This window comes from Lissotriton vulgaris, chromosome 1_1 (genome assembly GCF_964263255.1).
Source record: "Lissotriton vulgaris chromosome 1_1, aLisVul1.2, whole genome shotgun sequence".
Lineage (NCBI taxonomy): Eukaryota > Metazoa > Chordata > Amphibia > Caudata > Salamandridae > Lissotriton > Lissotriton vulgaris.
The window spans coordinates 1,069,161,374-1,069,173,494 of NC_141685.1; the positions used below are offsets into that span (position 1 = coordinate 1,069,161,374).

At 42.3% G+C, this 12,121-nt stretch overlaps 1 protein-coding gene across 2 annotated transcripts in view; it reads left to right on the forward strand.

Moving 5' to 3' along the window:
- The window catches only part of TMPRSS6 (transmembrane serine protease 6), a 259,562-nt gene that overhangs the window by 177,542 nt on the left and 69,899 nt on the right, over positions 1 to 12,121 (forward strand). For both annotated transcript variants that reach the window (XM_086963148.1, XM_086963145.1), the window contains exons 10-11: positions 2,221 to 2,330; positions 4,352 to 4,494. In XM_086963148.1, the coding sequence (XP_086819274.1) occupies positions 2,221 to 2,330; positions 4,352 to 4,494 (253 nt within the window). The remainder of the gene's footprint in view (positions 1 to 2,220; positions 2,331 to 4,351; positions 4,495 to 12,121) is intronic.

Here is a 12,121-nt window from a genome sequence, read left to right on the forward strand (position 1 = left end):
GTGGAATACCTCCCTAAATTCCAGCAAGCAAAATAAGTTAACAGATTTACTGTAGATGATTTAAAGGAGAGTAGACTTCTTTTTTTTAACTTTTGGGATCAAATTTGCTATAACACCGCAGACCTTTACAGGGCATTCGTGAAATATTTCAGTACTTTCATGGTGCACAAGGGAAGCCTGGCCTTTACTAGGAGTAGATCTCGGTTTTTTTCAAATGGCTTAAGTCAGAAATCACTTACACGATACCAAGGTCATATTTTTTTCATGGGGGATTCGCTTATGCAAAGGAGTACATTCAATATGAGAGTGGCAGAAGTTTACAGTTGATACTTCAGCCACAGTCATGAGTACCTCTAAAAATTCCCTCCGGCATGCAAGGGTCCGAATTTTGCCATTCACACCCCCTATAAAATGAGTACAGCAAATCTTATGACAATAGTTACCTCAACTATCAGTTCCAACATTTTGCTACGGATCCACCCCTATGCTAAGAATTGAGTGCATCATGTTAGGGCCTTCGACCAGCTGTAGTGGCGCATGTTCTGTGTCCTTGCCACTGGGTATGACTGGGCTAGCGGCTTTCTCAGTTACACATTTCAAGTCCCCACAGTCAATAATGGTGTCTTAATAGAAGCATGTCAGGGCCTGCAGTTTGCCCTAGGTAACACTTCCCATCCATAGGCTATTAGTGCTTTTGTCCATAAGGCAAGAATGACCTCCAGTATGCCAGATCAGCTGCACACTTGCATGCATAGCACAAATACACTCACACATACACACACATTCTCTCAAACACACATTCTCACTCTCTTGCACTCTTGCGTACATTTGTACTCTGTCGCACTCACACACAGACACACTGCCACTCACACTTCCATTAGTCAATCTGCTTTTATTGTATTACAAACGTTTTCCTTGCTGCTTCTGCTATCCCTGCCTTGCCTTTTAGTTAATCGTAATAAAAACATATTCTTGATACGCTTTTCCAAGATAATAATATATTGCGTTGTCAATGTTTGTTACAAGTATGATTCGAATGAAAAGTACACTTCCTTAAAATAGCTGTACGTGGCCCATATTTGGTTTCATGTGTGGATCAAGCAGATACTGTATTGGAAATAAACAAATCCACCTTTAAACATATAATATCACAGCATCCAACTGATCTTATGAAATGCTTGACTTCTTTGGCAACCATGGATTTTATCTAGTAACACTTTGGTTTTTTGAGACCCAACTTACAATGTAAAAAAACAACATGTCTCAGAATGAAGCATTGTGTTGACTGAAAAGCCAGGAATGGCTGAAGGTGTCACATGATCCTCAATACAGCACCATACCCCAAAGACCTTTTAGCCCTATGGGCATCACTAAGGCCTAAATGGTGCAAGGGCTTTCTCCATTGTGACATTGCAGTCCTGTGGCAGGTGGGCCGCTGGGCTCCACTAGCAGAAACCCTCTAATTTGAAACCCTTAAGAAAGATTGAACTTTTTTTTACTTTTACTTTGACCATTGTCACTATTATTACCACAACTTGGATTGATTGCCCATGTTGGTTAGAACAGTAAATATGCACAGCCTTTGAAACAGTGGCAGGTCATGGTCGTGAAGTAAGAGCTACCACATCCTGTGGCAGAATATTTTCTGGGTTGTCAAATTCTGATCACTTCATAAGTTTCGCGAAGGTAGTCCTCCGGCACTAACTACTCATTCCGAGTTCTCTATTGCTACCAGACAGTATTGGAAAATATATGCTATCCTCATTTTTATTTCGGTCACCATTTATTACAATGTCTGATTTGTTTCAGGCTGAGGTTTGCTTCAAGGAAAATGACGTGACAGTATGCACGACAAAACATACAAAATTCAGATCTGTTCTTATTATTTCGCTTGGCAATTTACACAGCACAACAGACTTAGACATTCCCTGGAGTTTAGGTAGTGTCTTTCTTATGAAACTGCTTATGTTACTTACCTCCAAAAGATGACAGGCGGAGTCCTCTGTCATTCCTCAGTCATACATAACCTGTGTTGCAGACAAGACGAAGGCCTCTAGTGATGACCCTCAACCAACTCTGCATGTTTGGTTGGACTGTATGTAGATATCAGGGTGGGTTTCAGATCAGGGTGTTTGTTGTTTTCCTCATCTCTATCACTATGAGGAATGGCCTCAATTGAGCTGTCTCAAATCTCCCTTCTTTTCTTCTGTTCCCTACCAGGTTCCCTCCCTCGACTATGGTGTTGTCCTGTGGTTTGATGCCTATTGGCTGGATCGGCGGAATAATGACAAGCCTTGCACCCAGGGACAGTGGCTGATTCAGAACCGGAGGTAAGTCCACTGTCACACCTCTCTCTCCCGCCTTGTCTTATGTGTGTATGTATGCATCAGTGCTATATTTGTGCCGATGTTGCAGGTGGTACGCACCAGCATAATTTTTGGGTACTGGGACTTATTTTTCATCATCAGACTTTGACCCAGAGTAAGAGAGAGAAAGGCAAAGGAGAAACAAGGTTGATAAAAAAAGAACCTGCAAGAATTGGATAGGTAGAAAGGAAGTATATTGTGGTGGAAGATGAGGCATGGGAGGAATCAGTGCTAGGTGGGACTGATATTTGTCAAACCCAGCATATAGCAGCACTGGCAACAGGCTCTTATGAAAAAAATATATTTTTAAACAAATTAAGCAATGTGGATGTGTGTATGCAGAGCATTTACAGAGCCTGAACCAAATTGCGAAACAATGGAATACTACCTAAATTGGGGATTTCACAAGCATGTAAGTCTAGAGTCAGTTCGATAGACATCAGGCATTTGTGAGTGTAACATATGGACATGGTGCTGCTTGAAGAGATGCACATTCAAGGCATCAACAAGAAGCCCATTGCGACGCAGGTGCGTCACTTTTTTTGACGTGCTGGTGGCTCAATGGGCTTTTCCATATTTACAGGGCCACGTTAAGCAACCCCTGCATGACTTTTCATGGCCTTGTAAATATGGGCCCCTTTTACGCATTACTCTGCGTTCAAAGAGTGTTCTATGGGTGTTGCGCTAGGTGTTTCCACGCAACATTCATGGAACCTGACGCATATCCAGATTTACAACATTTTGTAAAGCTGGGAATGCGTCAGAATCCTATGCCTCTCTCAGTTCCTACCAGATGTAAAGGCGGGAAGGAACCTTTCCTAAATGTGCCGAGGTGGTATTTCAGAACTACAGAGAGTAGCAGGAGGAGGCCTCAAGTCACTCAAGGCTCATTTTGCTGAAAATCAGGACAAAGGTCCCTTTTAACAAAGGAAGGTAGAAAAGCATTGAAGACAACCCCTCGTACTTTTGTGACTTTTCCATATTCAGAACATTCTCTGCACTATGCTTAGAAAGATGCGCCATGCGCAGGTTTTCAGCCGTACTCCTGGGAACATTATGTAGCCTTTGCAGGAGGCTCCTATTCCCACTGTGTGGCCTTATCCCTCTGTGTGGGGGAATTCAGCACAGGGGAAATAGGATGCCCTGTGAAAATAGCATTTTTTCTCAATTGTTCCCCAGGGAGAGAAAGACCTGTCCTCCTCTCCCAGCAAATCTGATGATGATCTGTTCCCCCTACACCACTGGGAGGGGAGTTACACTGTCCCTTTTCTGGAGTAAATCTCTGACCCCTTCCAGAGTGCCAAGGAAACAAAGAGGTGTTTGTGGATTACCACAGACATGCAGGTTTATGGGCATTCACAAACTCCAAAGGTAAATAACACCTTAGGAGGCCTACTTGCCACCTCTTACGAGTGATTTACAAATGCGGAGATCACTGGACGCGCACCGAAAATCTCCATCCTCATAAATGGGATTACACCTGTGAGGACTCCCTTGGTAAATTCCAGGCAGGCGTAAAAAAGTATGTTCAGTCATAAAAGTATGTTTACAACCAACTTTCCCTTTATGAATAGGGCCCAGCCTGTGTGTGGGAAGAATTGCTTCTGTTGGCTCAGCTTGACTGACAGACATCCTAACTTCCTTCAAATGGGGATGGTCATATTTAAGACATAGAAGGAACTTCAGGAACCTTAAAGAGTAGGTTCTGCATGAGGTGAGATAAAGGGAAATTTGGGATCACCGGGAAAGTAATGAGCTTCATGGATGCCCTGCGGGGAAAGCAGTGAACACAGTGTTGTATTTTGCAGTATTGAGCCTCATGTTGTGTATCCATGGAGGGGATGTCAGTATTAAATAATTATGTGCTGTGTGTTGATGCCCTAAAGACCTCTTTACCAGTGGGGAGGGGACCTGGCACTGCTAGAATGGTGTCCTGTTGTGTTGTCATTTCTTATTCCCTGCCTCCTCTCTTTCTCTTTCTGCAGAATGTGTGGCATGCGGGTCCTCTTGCCCTATGCTGAGCGCATTGCAATGGCCTCCACCAGCACCACTGTCTCTTTCAGCTCTCAGATCACTCTGACGGGGCCAGGCCTGCAGGTGTCTTACAGTCTCTACAACCAGACCGACCGTGAGTACCCAGTTAAGCTTACTGACCACTAGTCCTCCTGCATTCACCTCCACTCTCATCTGTCCATGATGTAGAGAAAGTAGCAGCTTTGTGGCATCTCCTTGCTCACTCAGACCTCAATTGAATCACTAACTCAGATATTCAATGTCAGACATCTATTTGTTCACTTATTGTTTCTCTGTTTCTTACAAATGTATTCTGTGACCTAGTCAAATAGCGTTCCTTCACTTGTAATTCTCTCCTTCATGCATTTCCCTTATTCATTTTCACACACTCATTCACTCATTTCAATCTTTATTTCGGCATGAATACCATAAAAGAACAATTACATAGATACAATAAAACAATACACTTGCTACATAGGTTCATTCAATTTTCAGGTCAATCATATGAGTTAAAAAGCAAGGAGTATAAAAACATTCTTAAAAAAAGCTATTCTTCCTTAGTTGAGACAACTATGGGCAATAAGAAATGAGATTTCATCAATTCTCCCCCTATTATGGATTAAGCAGCAATTTGACATATCGACTTTCTTACAATCTATAGCCCAATTTTTTTCTTTGGAAAAAGATACTATACAAGAATCTGCTAACACTAAATACAATAGTTTGGCTTGTATTGGTCGAAAGGATCCTTAAAGCCTGGGAACAAGATCTTACACCTAATGTTAGGCATATTGGTTTGATCCATCTTTTTCTGGCCTGAGCATATGCTGGGCAAAAAAAGAGGATGTGTTGCTCGTTTTCCTTTTGGTTACGTCCACACATGGGACAAGGTTCATCTTCCACATGGTTTGGCGTATTTACACCGCCAGACCAACGTGCCAATGTTGAGCCAATCTGGAGGTTACCATATCTAAATTTCAGAAATAGTGTTTTTGCTAGAGGTGGTTCTATTTCGTCCAAAAAGGTCTCAAAAAATGGATCATCTTTGAAGGTAAGGAACCTTGTTACCAGTGTCCCACTGGATGAAGCGCTTTTAGTCATATCCGTTATGTACAACCAAAAGGACTTTTTTACCATGGTTTTTGAATTAGGTGGAAGTAGATCTGGATGTTCCCAATAGTGTGTCAGACCTAGTGTTGTGATCCAGAATTTAACGTGTTTAAACCAAGATATTACCTTAAAGGTATCAAGCTCCATAATTTCTATAAGCCCATCTCTAAATACTTGCAACTCGGGTACCCGCCACAGCCTGATCCATAACAGTAAAGGACGTAGAACAATGTGATGATCCGTTCTACGAAAATTTAAATCAAGCTGTAGTGGGACCAGAGGGGTACTTCTGGGGACTCTGACCAAGCTTCTCAGGAAGTTGTTGTCCAAGACATTAAAAGTGTCTTTGGACCCTGGGCCCCAGATTTCTGAGCCATATAGCACCGCAGGTTGAACCTTAAATTTAAAAAGTTCAACTGCGGGAGACACGGCCTTACTGGTACTCAGGTCTTGCTCTCTAAGAATAGGTTTTGTATTCTGGCTAAACGTCATCTTACTTTTTTCCAATTGGGCTTTCCATGTGAAGTTGGAATCCAGTGTCACCCCTAGATATACAAAATGCGGAACCGATTAAAATTTTAGTCCGTTTAAAGTTAAGCAGCCTTTATCAGGTTTAGTTGGGTTTAGGGCCATACACTTTGTCTTTTTCCCATTTATCTCCAATCCTTTTTTATTGCAGTAGTCATTAAAAGAATTTAGGAGAGCTTGGAGACCTTTTTTTGTCTGGGAAATCAGAATGGTGTCGTCCGCGAATAATAGGGAAGTAACTTTTTCACCGTTCAGCTTGGGAGAATCATTTTTGCATCCCTCTAGATGTAAAGGAATGTCATTCACAAATAGTGTAAAGAGTGTGGGGGCCAGTACACACCCTTGGCGCACACCACGTTCAATAGGGATTTTGGGGGTTAGTTCGCCTTTTGGGCCCCATCGAACTCTCGCAAAGTTGCCTCTGTGGAGCTCTTTTATTTGCACTATCAATGTGGGTGGCATCCCTGCTAAACTCAAAGCTTCCCACAATAAGTTACGTGGGACTGGATCGAACGCCGCCCTTAAGTCAACGAACGCAACATATAGTTGGCCCTTCTTAATCTTAATGTATTTCCAATAGAGGCAGCAAAAACGGAAAATTTGATCAATTGTACTGACTTTGGGTCTAAATCCCGCTTGGTACCTAGACAGAATTGCCTTTTCGTCCAGCCAATCGTTGACGCGGAATAGGATATGTCGCGTATAAATTTTTTGTAGTATATCCATTAGGCTTATTGGTCGGTAATTTGAGGGGTCCATCCTGTCACCTTTCTTGTAAATCAAGACAATTTCAGCCCCCTTCCAGCTCTCTGGGAAGTCTAGATTTCGGGATAGCTCATTACACAGATAGTTGATGTAGGGAGCCCATATTTTTAGCTCGTGTTTGTACAAGTCACCCGGAATCTTGTCTAACCCAGGAGCCTTACCAGACTTAATCTGGGTTATTGCCAACTCTGTCTCTCCTAAAGTAAAATCCAAGGTATCCAATGGAGTGGCATAACTTGGAATCCTATCTGTGAGGGGTTCCTCATATTCCTTATAGAGGTTAGTGAAATGGTTTACCCAGGTCTGTTAGTCTAAATAGACGTCCTTGACCACTCTGCCTTGATGGTTCCCATTCGCTATTAACCTCCAAAAGGCTATGTTGTCTCGTATTTTTGCTGCATGAAGCAGTTCTGCCCATTTTGCTTCCTCCCATGCTATTTTGGATGCCTTTTGGACCAATTTATAACTATTCCTGGCTGACTTGATGTCCAAATGTGCCTTTGATTTAATCGCAGTTAAAAGTGCCCTCTTGGACTCCCTGCTGTCTTTATTGTACCAGGGTTTGCTATGGGGCAAATTATGTGTCTTCTGCTGCCCTTTCCTTGGCATCTTGGTGACTAACGGCTTTAAAGCATCAAAGAATTTTAGGTGTAACATCTTAAAATGGCTATTATTTCCCTCCTTTGGGGTATCATTTAAATATGGGCCAAAGGTACTTGCAAAGAGCTTATAAATTTCTGCTACAATTTCACCGTTGCCCAATATTAGTGGCCATTTAAGAGAACGTCTATTGTTGCTAATATGGATCTCATTTTGGTCAACATTGGTTAATTCTCCAGTCAAAAAGGAGACTGTATCTCCAAATAGGGAAGCCTCAATCTGTAGGGCTAGAGGGAAATGATCACTTTCTAATCTTTCTATTACCTCCATATCAAGGAGATATTCCCATGATGATACTGAGGCAATAATAAAATCTATATTACTTTTATAGTTCCCCCTATAAAAAGTGGGCTTCTTCAAGCTATCTGATGGTAGCCGTCCATTGCACGCCCTGGTGCAGTATTCTGCACATAGTTTCGTCATTTGGAGGGCCAAGGGGGAACATTTAACTGGTTTAATATTATCTAAAGCAGGGATCCCATTTGCCTCATCTTCTTCTAAGAAGATGTCACTGAGTCCCATAATAGGCTCAAAGTTGCAGTTAAAATCACATGCCATGATAACAAAGTTCTCCCTAGTGTCCAGGTTACCCAAGAGGAGATCTAAATGGGTTATTATGGAGGATTCTCTTGTGGTGGGTGTTGGTCTACTGACTCATTCACTCATATATGGATTCATTCAAATATTCACCCAGTCACTTTTTCTCTGAGGACACTGCTATCATGACAGAAGTGGAAGAGTGGCTAGAGGCATAAAGCCATTTTGTACACTTTCAGCATAACTGAAACCGGCTGCCCACAGGCATTGGTGGGCAAAGACATGTTGCGATGCGCCTGTAAGGGTTTGAAATAGCAGACCAGGTCCACTTCACAATTTCATAAAGGTTGCTACAGACACAGAATCAACACAAACATTCAGCTCTGTTATGAAGTAAAGAACATTAAACCCAAATAAAGATAGCTCTGGAAATAGTACAAATGTATTGGATAAAACCACCAAGAGGATAGAGATTAAAATGGGAGGAATCAGAATATAAAAGGAAAGGTAACTGATATATCAAAATAGATATAGACATAAAATATCAGACATAGCCTATTTGGTTTTTAAAATGTATATATATATATTAAAAGGTTTACTAAACAGCAAAACAAGTGTGAGAAATTGGGTTGTTGGTTGACAGGGGTGTGAGCCCTGGTCAAACTAGAGCCACAATCCCCTGCAGGGTGAACCACCAAAGTCACTAAATTAACCTGTGCTTAACACTGGGTAGCTTGGCACAAAAGGCAAGCAAACTTAGCTGTAAAGTATTTATGAAACACAAACAGTAATAAAATGAAATCACAACAAAAGAAAAATCCCAAACAATTTAGAAAAATAGAGTACATTTTGATAAATGATTCAACGCTAAAATGACAAACTGCAATCTGTAGAGGAGGAGTGATACATTTTTAAAGTATAAACTAAAAAATAGCACCTAAAAGTAGAAAGCGCCAATTGCGGCTATCTGGTTGCGCTGGATCGGGTTGCAGTCAAAAGTTCAGGCTGACCATGAAAGAGTGTGGTCGGATACAGTCCCAGATTACTCCCACTGGAGTTTTACATTCTCAAACTTTGTGCCAAGAGTCCCTTTCGTGTTGAAGAGGGGCGCGAGAAGCAAGGAGAGCGTCACAGGTGGCAGTCGGCTTGTTGTGAATAGTTGGCAGGCATGGTGGATGGGCAGGCTGGAGCTTCGCATTGGCTTTCCCCTGTGGGCTGTTGATGCTGGTGTGTGAAGAAACAGGCAAGTGGCAGCTCGCGCTGTATTTGGGTGCGAGCGGCGTAGTACTGGTGCAAACTGGCCCGTTCACAGTCGCAAATAGCCCAAAAGCTTGATTTCACAACCTTGTGAGCCACGCCAAGGGTCCAGGACTTGAGAGGCACCACTTGGGGGTCAGGAATTTGCTGCAGCTGGGTCTAGGGGCTGGCGGGGAGCCTGTTATGCCCCTGAGTCTCAGATCAGGAGGTTAGCAGACTAGCCCTTTGAGTCACTCCGGGGTACTGGGATCAATATGAAGGTCCCGTTTTCTTCCACAGGCAAGTGGGCAGCGAGTCATCACAGCAGGGCAGCAGTTCCTTTAGAGCAGCAGTCCAGCAGAGTGGCAGTCCTAGAAGCAGCACTGCAGTCTTTCTTCGTAGCAGAGTATCCAAAGGTCCAGAAGTGTACGGAGAGTTGGTGTCTACGGTCATTCTTTTATTCCCTGGTTGCCTGATTCTGGAAGGTGTGAGAAGCTTCTAGAAGTGCATGGAATTCCCTACCTTCCCTGCCCTGGCTCCAAGCTGGCTGAAGTGACAATGCAGGGTTGTTAGACCCTTTGTGTGAAGACAGAGCACAGGCTATTCAGTTGTAAGTGGGGCTGTGCTGAACTTCATCCCCATCATGCTAGCAGATAGCCAATTCAGGCACACATAGGCCCTGTACTGTGTAACTGTCTGAGAGTAATTCCCAAAGTGTAACTGTCAGCTACACCCAGCCATGTGACCCATGACAGGATACAGGCACAAAAGAGTGTTTATCATTACAATTTCATAGACAACAAACATGACATAGCCACCTGCTGCCGTTTGGAAATTACAGTGTATTAAATGTAATAAGGAAGCTCCAATGTTATCCTGTAGTAGGGGTAAACCTCACTGTAGTGATAAATTAATTTAGGAGTTTTTCACTACTAGGACATGTTAGACTTAAAAGTACCTGTCCAATCTTTTGATTACTGAGCCCGATGCGCTACATAGGGTCTACCTTAGGGGTGTTTATATGTAATAAAACAGGAGTTTAAGACTCAGCAAAAAGGTTTAAATGACAAGTTGAAATGTAACACTGCATTCAGGCTGCATTGGCAGGCTTGGGACATGTTTTGGAGGGCTACTTAAGTGGGTGGCACAACAAGTGCTGCAGGTCCAGTGGTAGCATTTAATTTACAGACACTGGGTATATGGTGTACCATTCTGCAAAGGACTTATCTGTAAATTAAATATGCCAATTGGGTATGAACCAATTAAATCATGCTTTGGGGTGAGAGCACAGCCACTTTAGCACTGGTTAACAATGGTAAAGTGCACAGAGTCCTAAAGCCAACAAAAACGAGTTCAGCAACAAAATGGAGGATAAAGGCAAGATGTTTGGGGATGACCCTGCAGAGTGGGCCATGTCCAACAAACAGCCAAAAGGAAAAAGAAGAGAACTCATCAGATCAGAATAAACAGTTTGTAAAAAGTTGCAGTGTCCACCAGAGAGCCTTAGTAAGTGGGTATCTGTCCACATGTCTGCAGAGATGGGGAAGTGTTCAGTCAGCAGCAAATAGCGTTACTTCAAATTCATTTGTTTGGGATCAGTTGAAGTAAACTCTCTTTCCTTCCGGAAATGCAGTGCTTCCTGGTCTTCAAACATGCCAGCGTGTATGGATTCTCATTGACCAGTATTAGAAAGAGGTTCAGCTAAAAAAGCTCTTTTGCAATTCAGCATTTGTAACTATGAAAACGAAGGTCCTACATGTTGTTTCCCTGATTTCTGCTGATGTAATTCTGGCACAAAGTTGTAGGACTCTCAGCCATGGTATTTTTCATACTGTGCCTCTAATGACAGTCTTAGTACAATATTTGTCTTACTTAGGGATGTGTGAGGAGAGGTTTTACACGTGTAACTTTTCAAAAAGTTTTAAACTTCACAAATAATTTCTATTTTTATAAACAAAATACTTAGTGAAAAATCTCACAAATCAATATTTTTCTACAGGAAAAAAAGTCAAACTTTTTTCTTTAGGAGAATTTTCTTGCAAAAAATACTTTTGCAAAGCAGATCCTTTTTGAAGTGAGTTGTGCCTACAGGCACAGGTGAAAGGATGTGTAGGTTTGCAAATTAAGAGAGTTTGTCGATTTTGCAAATTGTGGACTGCAGAATTATATTTTTACACACCTTTGATCCTAGTACCAAATTGATAGGTAATGGGATTTAGCTTCTGCTCTATCATTGACAGAGAACTTTGGGACATAAATTCAGGCTTCAGGTAGACTATCTTGTTTGACTCCGCAGTTGACTTCCATGTCCTGCAATGTGCTGAGAGTTTCATCCAGCACGCTGGGGATATTTATGTTTTCTTCATGTTTGAATGGAAGTTGAGACATGAAAAATCAGCATCACAATGCTTGGGTTAAATAGGTGGATCTTATAATGCACTTCACCCAGAGATCCTGTGGAAGACGGACCACTTGCGAGGGGTTTCTGATGACAGAGCCATCTGAAGTTTCAGTGTCTTCCCCTGATTCTAAGATGTCGGAGCACTGTGTTTTCCCAAAATTGGTAACGCCGCACTCTGACATATTTTAAATGCAGGGATGAGCCGTATTATACAAAAATACGGCGCACCTCTGCATTTCCCCTGGTGCTAAAAAAGTAGCCTAGCGCGAACGCAGGCACTCTTGCGCCTTGTTGCAAGAGTGCCTGTACTGCATGGGTGATTGTTTATGTGCAGGAAGGGACACCTTCCTGCTCATAAACAATCTTGAAACTCGATTTGCTGTTTCTGTGTTTCATAGAAAGAGCAAAATACGAGGAGAAATTAATAATATTTCCTCGTATCGCCATCCTGAGACCAGTTTATACCTGCCTTAGATTTTGGCGCTGACCCATCCTTGTATATCTG